The 27,503-nt window shown below is 45.4% G+C and overlaps 1 protein-coding gene across 1 annotated transcript; it reads right to left on the bottom strand.

Annotated features, from left to right (window-relative positions):
* Positions 1-1,736: 1,736 nt before the first annotated feature.
* Positions 1,737-27,503, bottom strand: LOC311118483 (calcium-regulated heat stable protein 1-like). Its single transcript, XM_084193274.1, has 4 exons — positions 27,283-27,503; positions 13,975-14,219; positions 11,109-11,231; positions 1,737-2,091 (listed from the first exon to the last, which is right to left on the bottom strand). The coding sequence occupies exons 2-4, from the start codon at positions 14,187-14,189 to the stop codon at positions 1,926-1,928; spliced, it is 504 nt and encodes a 167-aa protein (XP_084049400.1). The 5' UTR covers positions 14,190-14,219; positions 27,283-27,503; the 3' UTR covers positions 1,737-1,925.

The raw sequence follows: 27,503 nt of genomic DNA, 5'->3' as shown, positions 1-27,503 counted from the left end.
AAATAATGACTACTAAATGTTATATGAAATATCAAAGGCCTCTCTCATCTTTTTAAGTGGAAGAACTTGCACAATTGGTGGCTGACTAAATACTTTTTTCCCCAACTGTATCTGATGCTGTCTGGTCAAAAATAGTATGATATTGTTGCCGCCCATAGCATTGAATGCAAGGGAAGTCAGCGAGCATTCGCCCTCCCTTGATAAACAAAAATGATATCATTATTTAATAGCCAATCAGCGTTAAGCTGAACTGTGTGACTGGTCCTGGTGCACCAAAAAAATAAGTGTCAAGGGATTTTGGCTTCACACCAATCACAACGCATCAAAAGCCTAACGTCACTGACAGAAAGAATAACTTGAATTGTTGCATCTCATTGTGTTGTTGTCCTCCGGTGGCTAGCTAGATAGCTAAAATTGTCCCTTTCCTAAACTAGCCATGTACGGAGATGGGGATTTGGACGTTTGTTTTACGTAATTCTCCGTACTGGCCAATCATTATAACTGCGATTCTGATCCCACCATAAATTCATACATTGTGCTCCTGGCCTGAGAGGATGGAAGTTCAATATGTAGATAGATGTAGTAGGGAGCAAGCATTTTAGCCAGGTAGCCTAGGACAACAAAAACTAAAAGTATGTACTGTATGCCAGAGTGAAAGTCTGTTTAGACAACATATATGAGAGGAGGTGGCGTTGGCCTTTATCTACAAGTAGGGTGAGTCAACATGTTTTTTCTACTTAGGCACACAGAAATCAGACCCATGGCCAGCCACATCCTATTTAGCTTACGTTGATTGGACTAAATTGTTTTTAGGATCTTTTAGTTTTCACTGCATGAGACTAAGCATAGGTGATTTGATGATGTTGAAATGTTGAAGTTGAAATGGTGCTGGAATAGTGGAGGCAGCTCCTGTTTTCTTAGCGACCATCAGTAACCCAATAGTTGTTTAGTAGTCTGAACATGTCTGAAAACATTAACTTGCTTGACCATGCTGTAGGTCATGTAACTGTTTGTTACATGCAATATGCTTTGTGGACTTTACCGGATAGAGGTTGCTCTCCGGTTTTGTGATGAAACAAAATGTGTGGTTGAATTTATTCTGCCACTGTGTCTTCTTATTGTCTCGGCCTTTAGGCCTACAGTGCATTCTGAAAGTATTCAGACCCCTTGACTTTTTCCACATTGTTACGTTACTGCTTTACTCATCAATCTACACACAATAACCCAAAATGACAAAGCAAAAACGTTTTTTTTTTTTTATGTTTGCAAATTTATTAAAAATAAAAAACTGAAATACCTTATTTACATAAGTATTCAGACCCTTTGCTATGAGACTTGAAATTGAAACCCACTAACAACAGTTAGCAGGTGGAGCCAAAACGTCCCCTACTGATTGTCTTTCAGGTGATAAGACGACACACAACAACAACATGTTGAGAATTACATATTTATTTATATTGCTCATCTAGAAATAAAATCCAGGCAAAATAAATGAATCTGATCAGCCGTTGTTTTACTCAACAGTCACACTGACATGTAGGCCGAGATTCAATCTGATCAGCCGTTGTCGACGATGTGGCTTTTAAAGGCAATGTTACCATGTCCGCGGAGATTGCATTAACGCTGCAGATGCTTGAAATGTCACATTGTCGACAGGCACTATGGAATTTAATCCAATTGAACACCAGATCTCAGTGATATTAGTTCAAACCATGAATAAAAACTAGAGAACCATATATTGTTGCAGTAATACAGATTTATTTAATAAACCTTCCTGTCTAATAATACATGTCTTCCCATTCAAATACCAACCTTTCCATTTCCTCCCACAACAAGCATGAAGCCATATGTCCCTTCAAAAAAATAAAAAAAAAACACAACTTTTCTCCCTGTTGACATTTGTCCCCTCTAGGGACGTCCAGGATTCAGGAGGAGCTGAGCAGCGCCCCACCCCAGGTCTCGTGCTTCGATCCTGGGTTGAGGTGGGTGATGGTGACATCCACCGCCTGGATCTTCTGGTACTTGGGAGGGATGGAGCACACCTTATAGCTCACCTCATCTCCTTCCATTGGCACGTATTCCCCCTCGATACTGTAGAGGGGAGGGAGGGGAGAGATTAATGATAAACCGTACTCATCTCCTTCCATTGGTACCTATTCCCCCTTGATACTGTAGAGGGAGGAGGAGTGAGTGAGAGAGAGATACTGTAGAGGGAGGAGGGGTGAGAGATACTGTAGAGGGAGGAGGGGTGAGTGAGAGAGATACTGTAGAGGGAGGAGGGGTGAGTGAGAGAGATACTGTAGAGGGAGGAGGGGTGAGTGAGAGAGATACTGTAGAGGGAGGAGGGGTGAGTGAGAGAGATACTGTAGAGGGAGGAGGGGTGAGAGATACTGTAGAGGGAGGAGGGGTGAGTGAGAGAGATACTGTAGAGGGAGGAGGGGTGTGAGATACTGTAGAGGGAGGAGGGGTGAGTGAGAGAGATACTGTAGAGGGAGGAGGGGTGAGTGAGAGGGATCCTGTAGAGGGAGGAGGGGTGAGAGATACTGTAGAGGGAGGAGGGGTGAGTGAGATACTGTAGAGGGAGGAGGGGTGAGAGATACTGTAGAGGGAGGAGGGGTGAGAGATACTGTAGAGGGAGGAGGGGTGAGAGATACTGTAGAGGGAGGAGGGGTGAGAGATACTGTAGAGGGAGGAGGGGTGAGTGAGAGAGACACTGTAGAGGGAGGAGGGGTGAGTGAGATACTGTAGAGGGAGGAGGGGTGAGTGAGATACTGTAGAGGGAGGAGGGGTGAGAGATACTGTAGAGGGAGGAGGGGTGAGAGATACTGTAGAGGGAGGAGGGGTGAGAGATACACTGTAGAGGGAGGAGGGGTGAGTGAGATACTGTAGAGGGAGGAGGGGTGAGAGATACTGTAGAGGGAGGAGGGGTGAGAGATACTGTAGAGGGAGGAGGGGTGAGTGAGAGGGATCCTGTAGAGGGAGGAGGGGTGAGTGAGATACTGTAGAGGGAGGAGGGGTGAGTGAGATACTGTAGAGGGAGGAGGGGTGAGTGAGATACTGTAGAGGGAGGAGGGGTGAGAGATACTGTAGAGGGAGGAGGGGTGAGTGAGATACTGTAGAGGGAGGAGGGGTGAGAGATACTGTAGAGGGAGGAGGGGTGAGAGATACTGTAGAGGGAGGAGGGGTGAGTGAGATACTGTAGAGGGAGGAGGGGTGAGTGAGATACTGTAGAGGGAGGAGGGGTGAGAGATACTGTAGAGGGAGGAGGGGTGAGAGATACTGTAGAGGGAGGAGGGGTGAGTGAGAGGGATCCTGTAGAGGGAGGAGGGGTGAGAGAGAGAGATACTGTAGAGGGAGGAGGGGAGAGTGAGATACTGTAGAGGGAGGAGGGGTGAGTGAGATACTGTAGAGGGAGGAGGAGTGAGAGATACTGTAGAGGGAGGAGGGGTGAGAGATACTGTAGAGGGAGGAGGGGTGAGAGATACTGTAGAGGGAGGAGGGGTGAGAGATACTGTAGAGGGAGGAGGGGTGAGAGATACTGTAGAGGGAGGAGGGGTGAGTGAGAGAGACACTGTAGAGGGAGGAGGGGTGAGTGAGAGAGACACTGTAGAGGGAGGAGGGGTGAGAGATACTGTAGAGGGAGGAGGGGAGAGTGAGATACTGTAGAGGGAGGAGGGGTGAGTGAGATACTGTAGAGGGAGGAGGGGAGAGTGAGATACTGTAGAGGGAGGAGGGGTGAGTGAGATACTGTAGAGGGAGGAGGGGTGAGTGAGAGAGATACTGTAGAGGGAGGAGGGGTGAGTGAGAGAGATACTGTAGAGGGAGGAGGGGTGAGTGAGAGAGATACTGTAGAGGGAGGAGGGGTGAGTGAGATACTGTAGAGGGAGGAGGGGAGAGTGAGATACTGTAGAGGGAGGAGGGGTGAGTGAGAGAGATACTGTAGAGGGAGGAGGGGTGAGAGATACTGTAGAGGGAGGAGGGGTGAGAGATACTGTAGAGGGAGGAGGGGTGAGTGAGATACTGTAGAGGGAGGAGGGGTGAGAGATACTGTAGAGGGAGGAGGGGTGAGTGATACTGTAGAGGGAGGAGGGGTGAGAGATACTGTAGAGGGAGGAGGGGTGAGAGATACTGTAGAGGGAGGAGGGGTGAGAGATACTGTAGAGGGAGGAGGGGTGAGAGATACTGTAGAGGGAGGAGGGGTGAGAGACACTGTAGAGGGAGGAGGGGTGAGTGAGAGAGACACTGTAGAGGGAGGAGGGGTGAGTGAGAGAGATACTGTAGAGGGAGGAGGGGAGAGTGAGATACTGTAGAGGGAGGAGGGGTGAGTGAGATACTGTAGAGGGAGGAGGGGTGAGAGATACTGTAGAGGGAGGAGGGGTGAGTGAGAGAGATACTGTAGAGGGAGGAGGGGTGAGTGAGAGAGATACTGTAGAGGGAGGAGGGGTGAGTGAGATACTGTAGAGGGAGGAGGGGAGAGTGAGATACTGTAGAGGGAGGAGGGGTGAGTGAGATACTGTAGAGGGAGGAGGGGTGAGAGATACTGTAGAGGGAGGAGGGGTGAGAGATACTGTAGAGGGAGGAGGGGTGAGAGATACTGTAGAGGGAGGAGGGGTGAGTGAGAGAGACACTGTAGAGGGAGGAGGGGTGAGAGATACTGTAGAGGGAGGAGGGGTGAGTGAGATACTGTAGAGGGAGGAGGGGTGAGTGAGATACTGTAGAGGGAGGAGGGGTGAGTGAGATACTGTAGAGGGAGGAGGGGAGAGAGATACTGTAGAGGGAGGAGGGGTGAGAGATACTGTAGAGGGAGGAGGGGTGAGTGAGATACTGTAGAGGGAGGAGGGGTGAGTGAGAGGGATCCTGTAGAGGGAGGAGGGGTGAGAGATACTGTAGAGGGAGGAGGGGTGAGTGAGATACTGTAGAGGGAGGAGGGGTGAGAGATACTGTAGAGGGAGGAGGGGTGAGAGATACTGTAGAGGGAGGAGGGGTGAGAGATACTGTAGAGGGAGGAGGGGTGAGTGAGAGAGACACTGTAGAGGGAGGAGGGGTGAGGGATCCTGTAGAGGGAGGAGGGGTGAGAGATACTGTAGAGGGAGGAGGGGTGAGAGATACTGTAGAGGGAGGAGGGGTGAGTGAGATACTGTAGAGGGAGGAGGGGTGAGTGAGAGGGATACTGTAGGGGGAGGAGGGGTGAGTGAGATACTGTAGAGGGAGGAGGGGTGAGTGAGATACTGTAGAGGGAGGAGGGGTGAGTGAGATACTGTAGAGGGAGGAGGGGTGAGTGAACGCGTAAATAACCATCTCCCACCCTCACTTCGTCCAATCAGATCACGTCTCTCTGTTCCGACTCCCCGCCTACAAGCAGCAATTCAAGAGGGAGCCTCCAACACAGAGAATAGTGAGGCGCTGGACAGAGGAGGCAGACTCAATGCTGCAGGGCTGTTTTCAGAATACTGATTGCAATATGTTTAAATACTCATCCACCCAGGACTCATCCATCAACATTGAGCAATATACATCAACAGTCACAGGCTTCATTAGGAAATGTGTTAATGTTGTACCCACAATAACAATCTGGACAAACCCCAACCAAAAACCCTGGATGAGAAATTCGTAACATGCTGAGAGCCCGTACCGCAGCATTCAATGTCAGCAGAACGAGCGCCGATGACCTACCCCAATGTGGCGCGTACAAGGCCAGCAGGTATGAGCTGTACAAGGCCAGCAGGTATGAGCTCCGCAAATCCATTAGGGAAAAAAATAAAATACAGACTCAAACTTGAATCAATCACTGGTGACCCATGTGGCAAGGACTACAGGCCATCACGGACTACAGGCCATCACAGACCATCACAGACTACAAAGGCAAATCCAGCTGCGTGGTGCCCCACCGAAGCCTCCCTCCCAGACGAGCTTAACATATTCTATGCTCGTGTCGAGGCAAACAACACTGAGCCATCCAGGAGAGCTCCCGCTGAGCAGGACGACCAGGTGTTTTCGCTCTCAGAGGCTGACGTGAGAAAGACCCAGATGTCATCCCTGGCAGCGTCCTCAAAGTGTGCGCTGACCAGCTGGCGGGCGTCTTCTCTGACATCTTCAACCTGTCCCAGGCTGTAGTCCCCACTTGTTTCAAGGAGACCACCATCGTCCCAGTGCCCAGGAAAACCAAGGTGCCACTCTTGTCAAGAGGGCGCAACAGCGCCTCTACTTCCTAAAGCCGCTGAAGAAATTCGACATGCCACTCCAGGTCCTCTCCAAATGCTAAAGCTGCACCATCGAGAGCTGCATCACGGCCTGGTAAGGGAATTGCTCCGCCCACGACCGCAAGGCCCTCCAGTGGGTGGTGAAGACGGCCCAGGACATCACTGGGACCGTGCTCCCACCCATCCAGGACATCACTGGGACCGTGCTCCCACCCATCCAGGACATCACTGGGACCGTGCTCCCACCCTTCCAGGACATCACTGGGACCGTGCTCCCACCCAACCAGGACATCACTGGGACCGTGCTCCCACCCATCCAGGACATCACTGGGACCGTGCTCCCACCCATCCAGGACATCACTGGGACCGTGCTTCACCCTTAAAGGACATCGAAATGAAACGGTGCTTGATGAAGTCCCGCAGCATCATCAAGGACCCCACACACACGGATTGTTCACTCCCTTACCGTCGGGCAGACTGTATCGGTGCATTGGGTCTCGGACCAACATGCTCAGAGACAGTTTCTATCCATCAAACTGCTGAACACTTCAACTGGAATAAATAATAATAATAATAATAATCACCACCTGCACTGAATCTCTGTACCTTAGCACACACTCACACCCAACGACTGCTGCTACTAGACTTTTATTTAGAATTGCTAAACACTAGGGCTAGGAATTGCCAGGGACCTCACTATACGATATTATCACGATACCTAGGTGCAGATTTGTTATGTATTGTGATTCTCATGATTCTAAACTCAGCAAAAAAAGAAACGTCCCTTTTTCAGGACCCTGTCTTTCAAAGATAATTCGTAAAAACCCAAATAACTTCACAGATCTTCATTGTAAAGGGTTTAAACACTGTTTCCCATGCTTGTTCAATTAAACATAAACAATTAATGAACATTCACCTGTGGAACGGTCGTTAAGACACTAACAGCTTACAGACGGTAGGCAATTAAGGTCACAGTTATGAAAACTTAGGACACTAAAGAGGCCTTTCTACTGACTCTGAAAAACACCAAAAGAAAGATGCCCAGGTTCCCTGCTCATCTGCGTGAACGTGCCTTAGGCATGCTGCAAGGAGGCGTGAGGACTGCAGATGTGGCCAGGGCAATAAATTGCAATGTCCGTACTGTGAGACGCCTAAGACAGCGCTACAGGGAGACAGGACGGACAGCTGATCGTCCTCGCAGTGGCAGACCACGTGTAACAACACCTGCACAGGATCGGTACATCCGAACATCACACCTACAGGACAGGTACAGGATGGCAACAACAACTGCCCGAGTTACACCAGGAACGCACAATCCCTCCATCAGTGCTCAGACTGTCCGCAATAGGCTGAGAGAGGCTGGACTGAGGTCTTGTAGGCCTGTTGTAAGGCAGATCCTCACCAGACATCACCGACAACAACGTCGCCTATGGGCACAAACCCACCGTCGCTGGACCAGACAGGACTGGCAAAAAGTGCTCTTCACTGACGAGTCGCGGTTTTCTCTCACCAGGGATGATGTCGGATTTGCGTTTATCGTCAAAGGAATGAGCATTACACCGAGGCCTGTACTCTGGAGCGGGATTGATTTGGAGGTGGAGGGTCCGTCATGGTCTGGGGCGGTGTGTCACAGCATCATCGGACTGAGCTTGTTGTCATTGCAGGCAATCTCAACGCTGTGCGTTACAGGGAAGACATCCTCCCCCCTCATGTGGTACCCTTCCTGCAGGCTCATCCTGACATGACCCTCCAGCATGACAATGCCACCAGCCATACTGCTCGTTCTGTACGTGATTTCCTGCAAGACAGGATTGTCAGTGTTCTGCCATGGCCAGCGAAGAGCCCGGATCTCAATCCATTGAGCACGTCTGGGACCTGTTGGATCGGAGGGTGAGGGCTAGGGCCATTCCCCCCAGAAATGTCCGGGAACTTGCAGGTGCCTTGGTGAAAGAGTGGGGTAACATCTCACAGCAAGAACTGGCAAATCTGGTGCAGTCCATGAGGAGGAGATGCACTGCAGTACTTAATGCAGCTGGTGGCCACACCAGATACTGACTGTTACTTTTGATTTTTACCCCCCCCCCCCCTTTGTTCAGGGACACATTATTCAATTTCTGTTAGTCACATGTCTGTGGAACCTGTTCAGTTTATGTCTCAGTTGTTGAATCTTGTTATGTTCATACAAATATGTACACATGTTAAGTTTGCTGAAAATAAACGCAGTTGACAGTGAGAGGACATTTCTTTTTTTGCTGAGTTTATATTTATTGCGATTCAATACTGTGATTGTTTTACCATTCGATGATCCAAACATATTGCTCACTATGTCTGCTGCAGAGAGACAAGAGAGAGCTTTAGAAAATTAGTCATGGACATAAGTGTTGAAAACATGTTGGCTCACTATTTAAAAAGAAATGGAAAACAAGCTATAGGATAAAAAATACTGGCGTGTTGGCGCAGGTAAAGACGATTAGCGCTAATGAACGATACCTAGCGGTTTTTAAAATCGATACTTGGAGTGAAAGTATCAACATAATATCATCCAAAATAATATTGCGATTTGTAACTGTATCGATTTTTCCCGTCATCACTACTAAATACTACACAATTTAAACACTTGCTCTCGTGTCCAGCCCGACACGTGTCAATATTGGAATATAAATTGCTGCGTCTCCTGTATTTATACTGATGCTAAATGTTTTATTCTATTATACGGAGACATTTACATTTTTAATTCTAATGTTGTGTTATTTCTTATTGTTGTTGCATTATCAAGAGGGAACCTGCAAGTAAGAATTTAGTTGGACGGTGTATACCATGTGACTCCTGTACATACGACTACTACAACTTGAAACATGAGTGTTCTCCATCTACAGTACCGTGACCTCAACATCCATCCCACCTTTTACCAGTCTTCTGACCTCAACATCCATCCCACCTTTTACCAGTCTTCTGACCTCAACATCCATCCCACCTTTTACCAGTCTTCTGACCTCAACATCCATCCCACCTTTTACCAGTCTTCTGACCTCAACATCCATCCCACCTTTTACCAGTCTTCTGACCTCAACATCCATCCCACCTTTTACCAGTCTTCTGACCTCAACATCCATCCCACCTTTTACCAGTCTTCTGACCTCAACATCCATCCCACCTTTTACCAGTCTTCTGACCTCAACATCCATCCCACCTTTTACCAGTCTTCTGACCTCAACCACCAGGCTTCCCTTTATTTTCTTATAGAACCCAGCAGACAGAGAAAGAGGGATGTCCTCAGTTTAATCTAAACCCACCGCTAGGCTACCCTTGTCCTCTGCCTGGGAGATGGCCTCCACAATCCAATGGGAAAGACTCTGCTTAGAAACCCCGAGCTGGATTAGCGAAACAGACAAAAAACCGGTCACAACGTGGACATCCTTGTTCCTGTCCATATACGTGCATAACACAGGCCATTCAACCTCCGTGTTCACTGGAAGCAAACGGAGGAGGTGAGAAAGGGAAAGCTTGAAAGCCAGAGACCTGTAAGACAGACATAATCTAACCCTAACCATGTAAGACATAGGCATAACCTTGGGAGCAACTGCATTAGTACGTAACCTCCTGACGGACCATCTCCATGGCGACCTAAATCATAAAGCGGGGTCCGAGGCCACTGATACGCCAAAGCATCCGTTCCCAACGGAGCGCCCAGATCCCTCATTGAGAAGAATTGATGACAATGCGCATTTTCTTGCGATGCGTAAGATCTACGCCTGCCCTGCCGAACCGGTCCATATCTGGGCCACCACCGAGGGGTGCAGTCAGTCTCCACTCCGTAGAGATAGAAACCCACCTGGAAAGTAGATCAGAACCCACTTTGAGACATCTGGGAAGATACGTCGCCCTGAGCGACAAGAAATGTGCACTGCTCCATACGAGCATATAAACGGAACAGGTTTAGGAGAGAGAGAGACAGAGTACCTCCTTGCCTGTTGAAGTAGCCAACACCGTCCTGTTGTCGGACCTTACCAACACATGCTGGCCCTCCAGCATCGGAAGGAAACGCCTCAGCAAAACAGTCTGTAGTTCTAGGTAATTGACATGCAGCACCCGTTGCGCTGTTGACCAAATCCCTCTTTCCGAGTAGCCCACACACAGCACTCCCATCCCAGTAAGGATGAGTCTGTTGTGACCACCCTGCAGGACACTACCCGGCCCATGACAACCTCCTGCAATAGCAGGTCTCTTCAAGGAGTCAACGCCCTCGGGCACAACGGGGATACCGTGAGCAACCGATGGCAGTTGCGAGATGCGTCAAGACGCGTAGCAATCACCCAGAGCTGAAACAGATGCATTAACAGAAGTCCCAGAGGCACCACAGCTATCATAGAGACCGTCAGACACAATAACAGCAGGCACACGTGAAAAAAGGCACCGAGTGCCCCAGCTGAACCCGTGCCAGAGAGAGCTGCAATGCTCTGTTGGGACAAAAACGCATGATTCAGAACCGAGTCCAAAACGAGACCCAGAAACTGAACGCACTGAGCCAGAGTCAAACAACTTTTCTTGTGATTCACTATGAACCCCAGAGACTGAATATGGGAAACCAGCGTGGCAGGGTAGAGCGCCACCTGTTCCCTCAACTCCACTAACAACCTGCCAATCATCCCGATAGGACAATACTCTCTGTACTTCTGATACGGGGACCACTTGAATAGCCTGCTTTTGAAGGAGAGAGGAAATCTCCTCTCTAAAGACAGGCACTAGGACCTCAGGGACTAATGACGCCACGAAAAGGAGGAGGACGCACAGCGAACTGCAGACCGTACCCCCTCGTCACCGCCCTCATCACCCATAGTGAAACTTGGCTTGTGCGACTGGCATTATTTTAATGTGTGTTGAGGCTGTGACACACACACACACACTTACTCTGAGATGTGGACAAAGATGTCGCTGCCTCCGTCGGCTGGTGTGATGAAGCCGTGTCCTTTAGTGCGAGAGAAACACTTACATACGCCGCTGAACGATGGACCCTCCGCTGCACGTGCCGCCCTAAACACACACACACACACACACACACACACACACACACACACACAAAACAGGCACACACACACATAAAACAGGCACACACACAATAAAGGCAGGCAACATGTTAAAAAGGAAAGATGACTGCAACACGCATCAGATTATTCATTATAAACAGGATTTATTTGATTTATTTCATTTTTTCCATTCTCCATTGTAACCACATCACAAATAATTGAACACACACAACATGAGCAGATTAACTTGGTCAAAACATTTATTTATTAAAGACGATCAGAAAGAATGTTGGTACTTATTTATTTTGATCCAAAGCCAGGAATGAGTGAGTCACTCAGCTTTATGCTAATATATTAAATAGCCTATTAAATAGGCCAAGCCTAAAGGAATATATTAAATAGCCTATTAAATAGGCCAAGCCTAAAGGAATATATTAAATAGCCTATTAAATAGGCCAAGCCTAAAGGAATATATTAAATAGCCTATTAAATAGGCCAAGCCTAAAGGAATATATTAAATAGCCTATTAAATAGGCCAAGCCTAAAGGAATATATTAAATAGCCTATTAAATAGGCCAAGCCTAAAGGAATATATTAAATAGCCTATTAAATAGGCCAAGCCTAAAGGAATATATTAAATAGCCTATTAAATAGGCCAAGCCTAAAGGAATATATTAAATAGCCTATTAAATAGGCCAAGCCTAAAGGAATATATTAAATAGCCTATTAAATAGGCCAAGCCTAAAGGAATATATTAAATAGCCTATTAAATAGGCCAAGCCTAAAGGAATATATTAAATAGCCTATTAAATAGGCCAAGCCTAAAGGAATATATTAAATAGCCTATTAAATAGGCCAAGCCTAAAGGAATATATTAAATAGCCTATTAAATAGGCCAAGCCTAAAGGAATATATTAAAATGCCTAAATAAACTAGTACATTTCATAAATACAGGAAGTAGCTCAGGTCTTGAAAATATGGGCAACCTTTCACCCTTCCCTCTCCTCGCTGGACTCTTTCATTCAGTTTCTTCTTCACATCAGCAAAGAAGGACTCCGTGTTTCACAAACTCACTTTATATAGAGGGGCTTATCACTCTTTCACACTGTGGTAAATAAAGCCAGTTTGTTATTTAGAATGATTTATTTCTGTTTTTAGAGGGAGAGGAACCAAAAGCCCTCTGTGCTTATTTTTCCAAATTCGTCGGTCCACATGACAAGTGTAATTGCGCCATTGTATTTACCCAAGTTCTCTCTCAACTCCGGGACCACCCGCCAGGTATTTTGTTGTTGTTGCCTGATGCAGGACTCTAGTGCCATTGAAGAGAGACTCGGACTGAAACATTCACACTTCCATTAACCTACACAAGGATAGTCTAATACGAGGATCATCAACTAGATTCAGCCGCGGGCCGATTATTTCTTGAGTGGATGGTCAGCGGGGCCGGAACATAATTACATATAATTTGTAGACTGCAAATTGACCGCAAGAAGCCGAAATATGGTATCTTAAATTCAAATCATTTGGAGCTGATTTCCTGGTGTTCCTTTATAGTCTTTTATGTCCAACAATGAAAATTCAACAACACTTTTTTTTTTTTTTTTTTTTTTGCTTAGTACTTGCAGGGGGTGGTGCAAATAAAACCACCCGTGGGCCAAATTCTGCCCGCGGGCCGCCAGTTGGGGAACCCTGGTCTAATAGCTCGGCTAGGTGTGAAAAATCCCCCAATTTGTGCCACAGTTTAGACTACCGATAGATCAGCGTTCTAACTCCCCCTTGTGATAGTGTGGTGCAATGACAGAATGACGCAATTTACCACAATCTGCCACCATCTACCACAAACGGTCACGGCATAGCTAGGCCTAAGACCCCTAGACAGAATGAGTCAGGTTACAGACCATGTAACTAGGACTAAGACCCCTAGACATAATGAGTCAGGTTACAGACCATGTAACCAGGACTAAGACCCCTAGACATAATGAGTCAGGTTACAGACCATGTAACCAGGACTAAGACCCCTAGACATAATGAGTCAGGTTACAGACCAGGTAACCAGGACTAAGACCCCTAGACATAATGAGTCAGGTTACAGACCATGTAACTAGGCCTAAGACCCCTAGACATAATGAGTCAGGTTACAGACCATGTAACCAGGACTAAGACCCCTAGACATAATGAGTCAGGTTACAGACCATGTAACCAGGACTAAGACCCCTAGACATAATGAGTCAGGTTACAGACCATGTAACCAGGACTAAGACCCCTAGACATAATGAGTCAGGTTACAGACCAGGTAACCAGGACTAAGACCCCTAGACGTGATGAGTCAGGTTACAGACCATGTAACCAGGACTAAGACCCCTAGACATAATGAGTCAGGTTCCAGACCATGTAACCAGGACTAAGACCCCCTAGACATAATGAGTCAGGTTACAGACCATGTAACCAGGACTAAGACCCCTAGACATAATGAGTCAGGTTCCAGACCATGTAACCAGGACTAAGACCCCCTAGACATAATGAGTCAGGTTACAGACCATGTAACCAGGACTAAGACCCCCTAGACATAACGCGTGCAACAATATCAGCAGGCTAGTTAAGCGGTTTCATAACTGTTGCATTAAAACAAGTTTAACTAGGTGTGTGTGTGTGTGTGTGTGTGTGTGTGTGTACAGCCTATGCGTGTGTGTATGAACATCTGTGTGTACAGGCTGAATGTATTTACGTGTGTGTGTGTGTGCAGTACTCACGCTGAGCAGGTCCTAGTGCGTCTGGTGGGCAGGGGGCTGGGTATGAGGTAACCTCTCATGGGGGAGGGGGGGCGGTCTGGGTGCTGGGAGCCTGGCGGGCGCAGGGACCCAGGGGACACCGGAGAGACCGGGGAGACCGGGGACCTAGAGGTCAGGGGAGGGGTCGTAGAGCATGGGGATACTGACCCCTGGATGGGCGTGGCTTCGGAAGACATTGGGGGAGGAAGGGTAGTCGTGACAAACACCTAGAGTAGACAGACGGACGGATAGAAAGAGAAGAGGAGAAACCCAGTTAAGTCGTTATACTAATACACCTGATAATGGCATCAGCATCACAGCTCCAAATGACCCTCTAAACAGTTTACAATAGACAGGAGAGAGGAGAGAGAGGAGAGGACCCTCTAAACAGTTTACAATAGACAGGAGAGAGGAGAGAGGAGAGGACCCTCTAAACAGTTTACAATAGACAGGAGAGAGGAGAGAGAGGAGAGGACCCTCTAAACAGTTTACAATAGACAGGAGAGAGGAGAGAGGAGAGGACCCTCTAAACAGTTTACAATAGACAGGAGAGAGGAGAGGAGAGGACCCTCTAAACAGTTTGCAATAGACAGGAGAGAGGAGAGGACCCTCTAAACAGTTTACAATAGACAGGAGAGAGGAGAGAGAGAAGAGGACCCTCTAAACAGTTTACAATAGACAGGAGAGAGGAGAGAGAGGAGAGGACCCTCTAAACAGTTTACAATAGACAGGAGAGAGGAGAGAGAGGAGAGGACCCTCTAAACAGTTTACAATAGACAGGAGAGAGGAGAGAGAGAAGAGGACCCTCTAAACAGTTTACAATAGACAGGAGAGAGGAGAGAGAGAAGAGGACCCTCTAAACAGTTTACAATAGACAGGAGAGAGGAGAGAGAGAAGAGGACCCTCTAAACAGTTTACAATAGACAGGAGAGAGGAGAGAGAGGAGAGGACCCTCTAAACAGTTTACAATAGACAGGAGAGAGGAGAGAGAGGAGAGGACCCTCTAAACAGTTTACAATAGACAGGAGAGAGGAGAGGACCCTCTAAACAGTTTACAATAGACAGGAGAGAGGAGAGAGAGAAGAGGACCCTCTAAACAGTTTACAATAGACAGGAGAGAGGAGAGAGAGGAGAGGACCCTCTAAACAGTTTACAATAGACAGGAGAGAGGAGAGAGGAGAGGACCCTCTAAACAGTTTACAATAGACAGGAGAGAGGAGAGAGAGAAGAGGACCCTCTAAACAGTTTACAATAGACAGGAGAGAGGAGAGAGAGGAGAGGACCCTCTAAACAGTTTACAATAGACAGGAGAGAGGAGAGAGAGGAGAGGACCCTCTAAACAGTTTACAATAGACAGGAGAGAGGAGAGGACCCTCTAAACAGTTTACAATAGACAGGAGAGAGGAGAGAGAGGAGAGGACCCTCTAAACAGTTTACAATAGACAGGAGAGAGGAGAGAGAGGAGAGGACCCTCTAAACAGTTTACAATAGACAGGAGAGAGGAGAGGACCCTCTAAACAGTTTACAATAGACAGGAGAGAGGAGAGAGAGGAGAGGACCCTCTAAACAGTTTACAATAGACAGGAGAGAGGAGAGAGAGGAGAGGACCCTCTAAACAGTTTGCAATAGACAGGAGAGAGGAGAGGACCCTCTAAACAGTTTACAATAGACAGGAGAGAGGAGAGGATCCTCTAAACAGTTTACAATAGACAGGAGAGAGGAGAGAGAGGAGAGGACCCTCTAAACAGTTTACAATAGACAGGAGAGAGGAGAGGACCCTCTAAACAGTTTACAATAGACAGGAGAGGTGGATGTCGTGACTACAGAGAATAATAAGAGATAGGGAGGGAGGGAGGGAGGGAGGGTTGTATCATTTTTGTCTTTCCCTCCTAACTCTCTCTCTTAGCCCATCCATCTCTTTCATTTCCTGTTCCACTGTCTAGGATATTTATTTTGTCTGTCATTTCTTCTCTAGCCTGGGTACCAGTCTGTTTCTTCTCTAGCCTGGGTACCAGTCTGTTTCTTCTCTAGCCTGGGTACCAGTCTGTTTGTGCCATCATGCCACTGTTTGATATGACAAGAAGTATTAGCATGATACACAAACAGATCTGGGACGTGACCAGGCTATTTCCACTCTCCTATGATAGATCAGTAGATCTGGGACCAGGCTATTTCCACTCTCCTATGATAGATCAGTAGATCTGGGACCAGGCTATTTCCACTCTCCTATGATAGATCAGTAGATCTGGGACCAGGCTATTTCCACTCTCCTATGATAGATCAGTAGATCTGGGACCAGGCTATTTCTTCCCTAGACTCAAACTGAAAACTGTCACTCAGCTACTTAGGCACTAGCCTGACTGCATACACACCCACACCCACTCCAAACCCTGGCTGTCCAATCAGTGCCTTCCCTAGGACATTCTAAGAACCCTCTTCACCATGGCAACACCAATCAGAGAGCTGCCAGGTTCTAGCCCATGGGGCCTGTTCAGGAGGGTTTAACGTTACAGAACGTTCAGATATAAATGCAACGTGTAGAACACATTTTATATCTGCCATTCAGCAGACGCTTTTATCCAAAGCAACTTAGCCATGCGTGCCTACATTTCACATATGGGTGGTCCCGGGAATCGAACCCAATATCCTGGCGTTGCAAGCGTCATGCTCTACCAACCGAGCTCCAGAGGATCACATTTAGTATTTATTTTATTGTTGTATTACATTTAGTATTATTGTATCTTTTAATGTATTGATGTACACCCCTTTCAAATGAGTGGATTCGGCTATTTCAGCCACACCCGTTTCTGACAGGTGTATAAAATCGAGCACGCCGCCATGCAATCTCCATAGACAAACATTGGCAGTAGAATGGCCTTACTGAAGAGCTCAGTGACTTTCAACGTGGCACCGTCATAGGATGGCTCCTGAGTGGCGCAGTGGTCTAAGGCACTGCATCGCAGTGCTAACTGTGCCACTAGATCCTGGTTCGAATCCAGGCTCTGTCGCAGCTGGCCGCGACCGGGAGACTCATGGGCGGCGCACAATTGGCCCAGCGTTGTCCAGGGTAGGGGAGGGAATGGCCGGCAGGGATGTAGCTCAGTTGATAGAGCATGGCGTTTGCAACGCCAGGGTTGTGGGTTCGATTCCCACGGGGGGCCAGTATAAAAAAAATATATGTATTCACTAACTGTAAGTCGCTCTGGATAAGAGCGTCTGCTAAATGACTAAAATGTAAAATGTAATGCCACCTTTCCAACAAATCAGTTAGTCAAATTTCTGCCCTGCTAGAGCTGCCCCGGTCAACTGTAAGTGCTGTTATTGTGAAGTGGAAATGTTTAGGAGCAACAAGGGCTCAGCCGTGAAGTTGTAGGCCACACAAGCTCACAGAACGGAACCGCTGAAGTGAGTAAAAATCATCTGTCCTCGGTTGCAACACTCACTACCGAGTTCCAAACTGGCCTCTGGAAGCAACGTCAGCACAAGAACTGTTCGTCGGGAGCTTCATGAAATGAGTTTCCATGGCCGAGCAGCCGCACACAAGCCTAAGATCACCATGCTTAATGCCAAGTGTCGGCTGGAGTGGTGTAAAGCTCGCCGACTGGAGTAGTGGAAACGCGTTCTCTGGAGTGATGAATCACGCTTCACCATCTGGCAGTCCAATGGACAAATCTGGGTTTGGCGGATACCAGGAGAACGCTACCTGCCCCAATGCATAGTGCCAACTGTAAAGTTTGGTGGAGGAGGAATAATGGTCTGGGGCTGTTTTTCATGGTTCAGGCTCCTTAGTTCCAGTGAAGGGAAATCTTAACGCTACAGCATACAATTACATTCTAGACGATTTTGTGCTTCCAATTTTGTGGCAACAGTTTGGGGAAGGCTCTTTCCTCTTTCAGCATGACAATGCCCTGTGCACAAAGCGAGGTCCATACAGAAATGGTTTGTTGAGATCGGTGTGGAAGAACTTGACTGGCCTGCACAGAGCCCTGATCTCAACCCCATCGAACACCTTTTGGATGAACTGGAACGTCGACTGCGAGCCAGGCCTAATCCCCCAGATGGTGGAACATTACTGCGACGACCATCTTTGATCAGTAACTGTAATGTTATTACTCAAATTGGAACTGTACTCTGATATATTACTCGTTACGTTACGCGTTACACCCCCCAATACTGCTCCTGGTGACCTGGATGGAATTCTGTGATACTTTCCCCCTGATGTAGAGTCCCTGACCATCTTCCGAAAACATGTTAAACTTCAACCACTTCAAAGAGTATCTTAAATCAGACATCTCAGTCAGTCTTATATTATTATTATTCCTCAAAACAAACGGGCACTTGTCTTTTCCTACCAGCACTAACTTTGTTGACACTCACTCACACAACAGTGAGGGGACTTCCTATACACACCAGATGGCCTGTATTTGACTGCAAAGAATAACAAAACCCTGCCCTATTTTTGGGGTCTGGGTTTCCTGAAAATCCCCAAACTATTTTTGCCTTTCGTGAGGAATCACTCATATAGTGCACTACTTTTGACCAGGGCCAATAGGGTACTATATGGTTCCCTACATAGTGAATAGGGTACTATATGGTTCCCTACATAGGGAATAGGGTACTATATGGTTCCCTACATAGTGAATAGGGTACTATATGGTTCCCTACATAGTGAATAGGGTACTATATGGTTCCCTACATAGTGAATAGGGTACTATATGGTTCCCTACATAGTGAATAGGGTACTATATGGTTCCCTACATAGTGAATAGGGTACTATATGGTTCCCTACATAGGGAATAGGGTACTATATGGTTCCCTACATAGGGAATAGGGTACTATATGGTTCCCTACATAGGGAACTATATGGTTCCCTACATAAGAATATGGTTCTATATGGTTCCCTACATAGGGAATAGGGTACTATATGGTTCCCTACATAGTGAATAGGGTACTATATGGTTCCCTACATAGGGAATAGGGTACTATATGGTTCCCTACATAGGGAATAGGGTACTATATGGTTCCCTACATAGGGAATAGGGTACTATATGGTTCCCTACATAGGGAATAGGGTACTATATGGTTCCCTACTTAGGGAATAGGGTACTATATGGTTCCCTACATAGGGAATAGGGTACTATATGGTTCCCTACATAGGGAATAGGGTACTATATGGTTCCCTACATAGGGAATTGGGTACTATATGGTTCCCTACATAGGGAATAGGGTACTATATGGTTCCCTACATAGTGAATAGGGTACTAGATGGTTCCCTACATAGGGAATAGGGTACTATATGGTTCCCTACATAGTGAATAGGGTACTATATGGTTCCCTACATAGGGAATAGGGTGCCACAGGGCTCTCTATATAAGGACTAGGGTACCATTTGGGATACATTCCCTGTATAAACTGACACTCTTCCTCTGGCTGCAATGGAGATGGTTCCATTGAGTTCATCTGGTTGTCATGTGTGTGGATATTACACACAACACACACACACACACACACACACACACACACCTGCTGACACTGGCTGGTTTCAGTAGTGATCATACCCATGGAATATTCCACCAGAGACCAACGCTGATCTCTATACAAAAGGTCTCTAACCCCCCCCACACACCCCCCAGCCTCATTGACTTCATTGTGTGTGTGTGTGTGTGTGTCCCCTAATAAATATTTTTCTTTTTTTTTATACACTACAATGGAAATAAGTTGAAAAACGTTTTTTTTAAGTTATCCTCCATGATTCTAAATGCAGTGTATCCACTTGAGTGGCTGAATTACGGTCCAGTACCAGTCAATCACTGTTTAATAGCGTGTAGCCACTAGTGATGCGCGGGTTGACTCATAACCCGCAGTCGCCGCGGTTATATCCACGGTTATATCCACGGTGCGGGCGGGTTTAGGGGCCATTAAATATTGTGAGAACGAAGGGCAGGTGGGAGACGGGCGGTTTGAATAAAGAGAAAACAATACCTTAGAAATTGCACAATAATTATACATTTATGAATTTTCTATCTACAGGCTGCATGGAGGTTGTTCTCTCATTATTTGAGGCTATCTGGTATTACTACATAAGCCTCAACTTTAAGACTTAACTGGACACGCGCCAAATAGCCTGCACAGCCAATCACCAAATAATGCTTTTGGGAACGGGCAGAAAAAGTTCACGTCAAGCCAGAAAAAAGTTAATGTCAATCCACGGAGGCAAAAACGACAATGTCGAAGTTTAATTCAATAAGAGAAAAACTGTGAAAGGAGAGTTGAAGATAAAAGAGGAGGGAGGACCAGAAAAGTCATGTTTGGGAAAGATTTGGTGAAGTGGTAAAAGAGGATGATATCCGGCTATGTTATGTGTGATGATGGTGAGGCTCTATACAAAATTCCACAGTCACAACACGGGACTTCAACTAGGTCTACGGCACGTCAAGGGAACTGTAGCCTACTGTTGAGATTGGTTAAATGGAAACTGAAATCTGGACACGGACTACGCCTCGATCACACCAACCGCGTCATTGCGTTTTGGTACACCAGGAGTACATTCATTTCCAATGGAACGCTGCGTTTGCCCTGCAGCATCGTGTTGAAGAGACAGTTGCAGTGCGTTCTGTGTGGTGCATATGTTGGATTTATCGAACGTATGCGTCAAACTGTATGTGTAGACGGCTTGACAGAAACGGTAGCAGAAGGTGAATGTTGAACTTTTGTTGCACACCTATCTAGATGATGCTGGGTACCATTTTGCCCAATAAAGCTGTCGGTGTGATCGAGGCGTAGGTCTATAACCTCTCACATAGCCTTAATAATAAACTCCTGCAGAATTATATACCAAATGCAGGCTAAATGTATACTCGGGAACAGAGGTGGAGAAATACGATTTATTTCTTTCTGCATTCTTTCTGAGAGAATGCAATGCTCAGTTAGATACCATCTGTAGAGGTGCTGTCTTCATCATAAAAGCTGATAGTATTTCAAACACATAAAATATGCATCGAAGCAGAACTGAAATCTTATCAGAAACACGTTGGGTCGTTTTCACAGCTTTCTTTTTCCTTACAACCGGTCAAACTGATGTCATTTGGACATTTTGCAAGTTTTTTTAATTTTTAATTGTATTGTCTCCCCAGTCCCTCAACGTCTTCGCTCCGTGAAAGATGACAGAGAAAACTTTACTGATGTCAACTAGATTGAAGCATTCATTCTATCGATCCATGACATTATTCTGTTGAGCAAGGGTTTATTTAGTCTTCCAGGGTAACATACAGTGCCCTCCACTATTATTGGCACCCCTGTTTAAGATGTGGTCGAGGACTTCCAAAAATTCTCCTTTTTTTTAAACAACATAAAACCCAAATGCAAAAAAAAGAGAAAAATCCAACCTTTTATTTAAGTACATTACTTTGGTGGTAAAAAAAAATAAATCACACATTTTGAAAAAAAAAACTTGAAATCATTGCCAACAAAGGGTATATAACAAAGTATTGAGAAACTTTTGTTATTGACCAAATACTTATTTTCCACCATAATTTGCAAATAAATTCATAAAAAATCCTACAATGTGATTTTCTGGATTTTTTTTCCTCAATTTGTCTGTCATAGTTGACGTGTACCTATGATGAAAATTACAGGCCTCTCTCATCTTTTTAAGTGGGAGAACTTGCACAATTGGTGGCTGACTAAATACTTTTTTTCCCCACTGTACTTAAATAAAAGGTTGGATTTTTCTCTTTTTTTGCATTTGGGTTCTATGTTGTTTTAAAAAAAAGGATAATTTTTGGAAGTCCTCGACCACATCTTAAACAGGGGTGCCAATAATTGTGGAGGGCACTGTATAATGACAGAAGAGAAGCTGCATGTATCTAATTATAGACAAGTTGACTAACAAATAGTCTACCAAAATGTCAGAAATTATAAATAGAAAATAATCCTGAACCCCGTCAAAAAATCATTCTGCCATCTTTGACTGTAGCCTGCAGCGCATTTTTCTATATTTGCGTGTTCGGTTTGGGTACAGGCCTCAGATTTACACTTCATCACATATACAGTAGTCGGGCGGGTGAACAAACAGCTGACCTGCGCTCCACTGGTAGCCGCTAACCTGCAGAAAACACTACAGCTCAGTTTTTTAAAAGCCTGATGAAGCTTGCAGCCGAAACGTTGGTGAACTTCAAAGCGAGAGAATGTTCCTCTTTTCTTCACAATAACTGCCAACACAACACACAACAACAACAACAGGTTGACATAATGGAGAAGATCCAGTTGGTTCTAGTAGTGACACGAAACACTGAAGCCTTCCCTTTCTTTCTGGTCTGTGTTTGTCCTACCAGCTCTCTCAGTCTCAGGTCAGAATTACACATCCAACCATGTTTCTCAAACATAACATTTAAAAGTTGTTCCAAATATCACATTTTGTGTTTATGGTTAAGTTTAGGCATTAACTCTGAAATGGTTAAGGTTTGGGATAGGCTTAAAACAAAAATATTAAAAACATCTTTCTATCGCTGGATTTAAACATGTTTTTTAGGGTATATAAAACACTTTTATTTGAAAATATATATATATATGTGACTGAGAGTAGTCCTCCCCTCTTCGGAAGCACAAGTGTATCCTACCAGGAAGAGTTTTGATATCTGCCCCAGATGTTGTATTTTCATATACTCTCTCCACCCCTCCTCCCCACTTAAGCCCCTCCCCTCCTCTTCCACCCCTCCCCCCACTTCAGCCCCTCCCCTCCCGCCCCTCCACTCCCCACCAATTCAGCCCCTTCTCTTCCACCCCTCCCCTCCTCCACTTCCCCCCCTCCACCCCTGTCAAAGACTCCAGCAACCAAAGTCCTAGATTGTTCTCTCTGCTACTGCATGGCAAGCGGTACCAATGCACCAAGTCTGGAACAAACAGGACCCTGAACGGCTTCTACCTCCCAAGCCATTAGATAGCTAAATAGTTAGTGAAATAGTTAACCAATAGCTACCCGGACTAATGTGCATTGATCCTTTTTGCACTAACTCATCACATATGCTGCTGTTACGGTTTATTATCAATCCTGTTGACGAGCTACTTTATTCTTAGTTACAGTGTCTTCAGAAAGTCCATATATATATATATACACATACACACACACACAGAACAGTCAATATATATTCAGAACAGAACAGTCCATACAGTGCCTTCAGAAAGTATTCACACCCCTTGACTTTCCTCACATTTTGTTGTGTTACAGCCTGAATTCAAAATGGATTAAATTGAGATTGCGTGTCACTGGCCTACACACACACACACAATACCCCATAATGACAAAGTGGAATGATGTCTCACCATCATCACACATAACATAGCACTGATATCATCCTCTTTTACCACGTCACCAAATCTTTCCCAAACATGACTTTTCAGGCCCTCCCTTCTCTTTTATCTTCAACTCTCCTTTCACTGTTTTTCTCTTATTGAATTAAACTTCGACATTGTCCTTTTTGCCTCCGTGGATTGACATGAAAAGGGAAAAGCTGAAATGTCTTGAGTTCAATAAGTATTCAACCCCTTTGTTATGGCAAGCTTAAATAAATTCAGAAGTAAACATTTGCTTAACAAGTCACATAATAAGTTGCATGGACTCACTGTGTGCAATAATAGTGGATAACATGATTTTTCAATGACTACCTCATCTCTGTACCCCACACATACAATTATCCCTCAGTCGAGCAGTGAATTTCAAAACACAGATTCAACCACAAAGACCAGGGAGGTTTTCCAATGCCTCGCAAAGAAGGACACCTAATGGTAGATGGTTTTTTTTAAGCAGACATTGAATATCCCTTTGAGCATGGTGAAGTTATTAATTAAACTTTGGATGGTGTATCAATATACCCAGTCACTACAAAGATACAGGCGTCCTTCCTAACTCAGTTGCCAGGGAGGAAGGAAACCGCTCAGGGATTTCCAATGGTTTCCATCAGGCCAACGGTGACTTTAAAACAGTTCAAGTTTAATGGCTGTGATAGGAGAAAACGGCGGATGGATCAACAATATTGCAGTTACTCCACAATACTAACCTAAATTACAGAGTGAAAAGAAGGAAGCCTGTACATAAAACTATTCCAAAACATGCATCCTGTTTGCAATAAGGCACTAAAGTTAAACTGAAAATAATGTGGCAAAGAAATTAACTTTTTGTCCCGAATACAAAGCATTATGTTTGGGGAAAATCCAACACAACACACATCACTGAGTACCACTTCAAATCTCGGCAAGACTTGAAAATGTCTGTCTAGCAATGATCAACAACCAACTTGACAGAGCTTAAAGAATTTTTTTAAGAATAACGTGCAAATATTGTACAATCCAGGTATGCAAAGCTCTTAGAGTCTTACCCAGAAAGACTCACAGCTGTAATCGCTGCTAAAGGTGATTCTAACATGTATTGACTCAGGTGTGAATACTTATGTAAATTAGATATTTATGTATTTCATTTTCAATACATTTGCTAACATTTCTAAAAACATGTTTCACTTTGTCATTATGGGGTATTGTGTGTAGATGGGTGAGAAAATATATATATTTAATCCATTTTGAATTCAGGCTGTAACACAACTAAATGTGGAATAAATCAAAGGGTATGAATACTTTCTGAAGGCACTGTAGATGGTCATATGTACTTCAATTACCTCGTACCCCAGCACATAGACTCAGTACTGGTACCCCGTGTATATAGCCAAGTTATCGTTACTCATTGTATTTATAATGACTTGTATTATTACATGTTTTACTTTTCTATTATTTCTCTATTGTCTTTATCTCTGTATTGTTGGGAAGGGACCTTAAGCATTTCACTGTTAGTCTACACCTGTTGTTTACGAAGCATGTGAAAAATTACATTTGATTTAAAAGCATGGAGGGACACAGACTCAGAAATATTGTGGGTTACAATGCTGTGGGTCAGACTGATCTGAGCTAGCGGCTAACAGCTTCATAACACCACTGTCAGGCTAACAGGAGCGAGAGGCTAACAGCTAATGGCTAGCGGCTAATAGCTAGGAGCAGGTGTGTGTCCATGTCTTTGTGCCTGTTCAACAACACACAGAGGGGAGTCTGGAAGGAAGTAGCCAACTCACGGTGGTCTCTAAGGAATCACAGACACACCAACACCCAGACCGCCTGTCTCTCTGTCTGACTGCCTGCCCTTCCATCCATCCACATTGTAACACAAAACTTCTACTCTGTCTGTCAAGATCCTTCTAAACATTATGGGTCCTGACATCATATTCAAACAGCTCTGTCTGTCAAGATCCTTCTAAACATTATGGGTCCTGACATCATATTCAAACAGCTCTGTCTGTCAAGATCCTTCTAAACATTATGGGTCATGACATCATATTCAAACAGCTCTGTCTGTCAACATCCTTCTAAACATTATGGGTCCTGACATCATATTCAAACAGCTCTGTCTGTCAAGATCCTTCTAAACATTATGGGTCCTGACATCATATTCACCAACAGCAGAAATGACATGATAATACAGCAAGTGTGTTTTATAAACACATACGCTTAGTGTGAGTGAGCGGTCATAATACTTACAGGACAAAGGCAAGGTTCCCAGGATTACATCCCAAATGGCACCCTATTCCCTACATAGTGCACTACTTTTGACCAGAGGTCTATGGGTCCTGGTCTAAAGTAGTGCACTATGTAGGGATTAGGGTGCCATTTGGGACGCGGACCAAAACAACAGGACTGTACACGTTTACCCGGACACTGAGAAACACACAGGATCTACTGTACGGATCTAGTTAAGCAATTTCTATGATGACACAGCTACTTCCTCATTCCCAGACCTTGGAGTGGTAGGGACACAGCTACTTCCCCATTCCCTGACCTTGGAGTGGTAGAGACACACAGCTACTTCCCCATTCAACCTTCCCCTCTTCTCTGTCTCCCTCCCACCCCTACCTCCTTCACCTTTTACTCCCTCCCTGACTCCCACCCCTACCTCACTGTAACTTATTATTTATTTTTTACATTTACGTCATTTAGCAGACGCTCTTATCCAGAGCGACTTACAGTTAGTGAGTGCATACATTTTTTTCATACTTCTCCCTCACTCCCACCCCTACCTCACTGTAACTTCTCCCTCACTCCCACCCCTACCTCACTGTAACTTCTCCCTCACTCCCACCCCTACCTCACTGTAACTTCTCCCTCACTCCCACCCCTACCTCACTAACTGCTCCCTCACCCTACCTCACTGTAACTTCTCCCTCACTCCCACCCCTACCTCACTGTAACTTCTCCCTCACTCCCACCCCTACCTCACTAACTTCTCCCTCACCCTACCTCACTGTAACTTCTCCCTCACTCCCACCCCTACCTCACTGTAACTTCTCCCTCACTCCCACCCCTACCTCCTTCACCCTACCTCACTGTAACTTCCCCCTCACTCCCACCCCTCTCTATCTTTTCTCATCTCCCTTTTCTACAGGTCCTCTCTCTCTCTCTCTCTCTCTCATTATCATGTTATCTTCTCCCATACCTCCCTCCCCCATCTCTCTCCCCTCCTATTATCGTATTATTGCCCACTAGGGACCATTAGCACAGATCATGTTGTACAACAACAGAACACTAGCCTTCTACAACCATCCCTATTGACAACAGAACACTAGCCTTCTACAACCATCCCTATTGACAACAGAACACTAGCCTTCTACAACCATCCCTATTGACAACAGAACACTAGCCTTCTACAACCATCCCTATTGACAACAGAACACTAGCCTTCTACAACCATCCCTATTGACAACAGAACACTAGCCTTCTACAACCATCCCTATTGACAACAGAACACTAGCCTTCTACAACCATTCATATTGACAACACTCAACAGAATAAAACGTGGATTTACAACAGTCTTTGACTCTTAACAAACCCACCCATTCGCCCCCCTAAACTACCCCGCCCCCACGCAACCCACTCCCGCCCCAACGTCAAACTACAAATATTTAAATTAAAAATATGCTTCACTTCGTTTTGAATCCCCATCAGTTAATCAATCATGAATGCGTATGATTTAGTCTTAATTATGACAAATCTATAGTAAAATTACCAACTACACAGTTATTTTGATTGTATGGAGCGACTGCACTGATTTTCATTCAACTGTGTCAATAATGTAGGCTAACAGTGTAAATGTTTATAAGAGGCGTATGATATGAATGGTGTAAGCATTATATGAATCGTGTTTATGAATCAATCATGTTTGCGCAAAGCTTTGAAGTGAATTGCGTCACCACTCACCTTTTCCGAACTTTTCTGGGGAGAAAAAAACACTTTCCTTTTGAGGTCGAGCAGCAGGCAATGGATGAAACTAACTCCCCACAGTGTGAGATAGGAATCAATCAATTCGTAACCTTTTCTCACAACTAAATGCTTTTTTTGGAATAGATAGGAAATGTAAAGTACACGACAGCAGTGAAGGTGGGTTCGTTTCTCGCTTCGTTTCAGTGCGAGTCTCGATG

This window comes from Coregonus lavaretus (assembly GCF_964263955.1).
Source record: "Coregonus lavaretus genome assembly, contig: HAP1_SCAFFOLD_559, whole genome shotgun sequence".
NCBI classification, from domain to species: Eukaryota; Metazoa; Chordata; class Actinopteri; order Salmoniformes; family Salmonidae; genus Coregonus; species Coregonus lavaretus.
This window is presented reverse-complemented; position numbering and strand designations above follow the sequence as displayed.

Bases quoted from the DNA above. Each gene is read 5' to 3' on its own strand.
- LOC311118483 (XM_084193274.1), bottom strand. From the start codon at position 14,189: ATGTCTTCCGAAGCCACGCCCATCCAGGGGTCAGTATCCCCATGCTCT. The intron at 11,232-13,974 runs GTGAGTACTGCA...GTGTGTGTTTAG, and splicing joins CGCACTAGGACCTGCTCAGC to GGCGGCACGTGCAGCGGAGG. The intron at 2,092-11,108 runs GTAAGTGTGTGT...TCCCCTCTACAG, and splicing joins ATCTTTGTCCACATCTCAGA to TATCGAGGGGGAATACGTGC.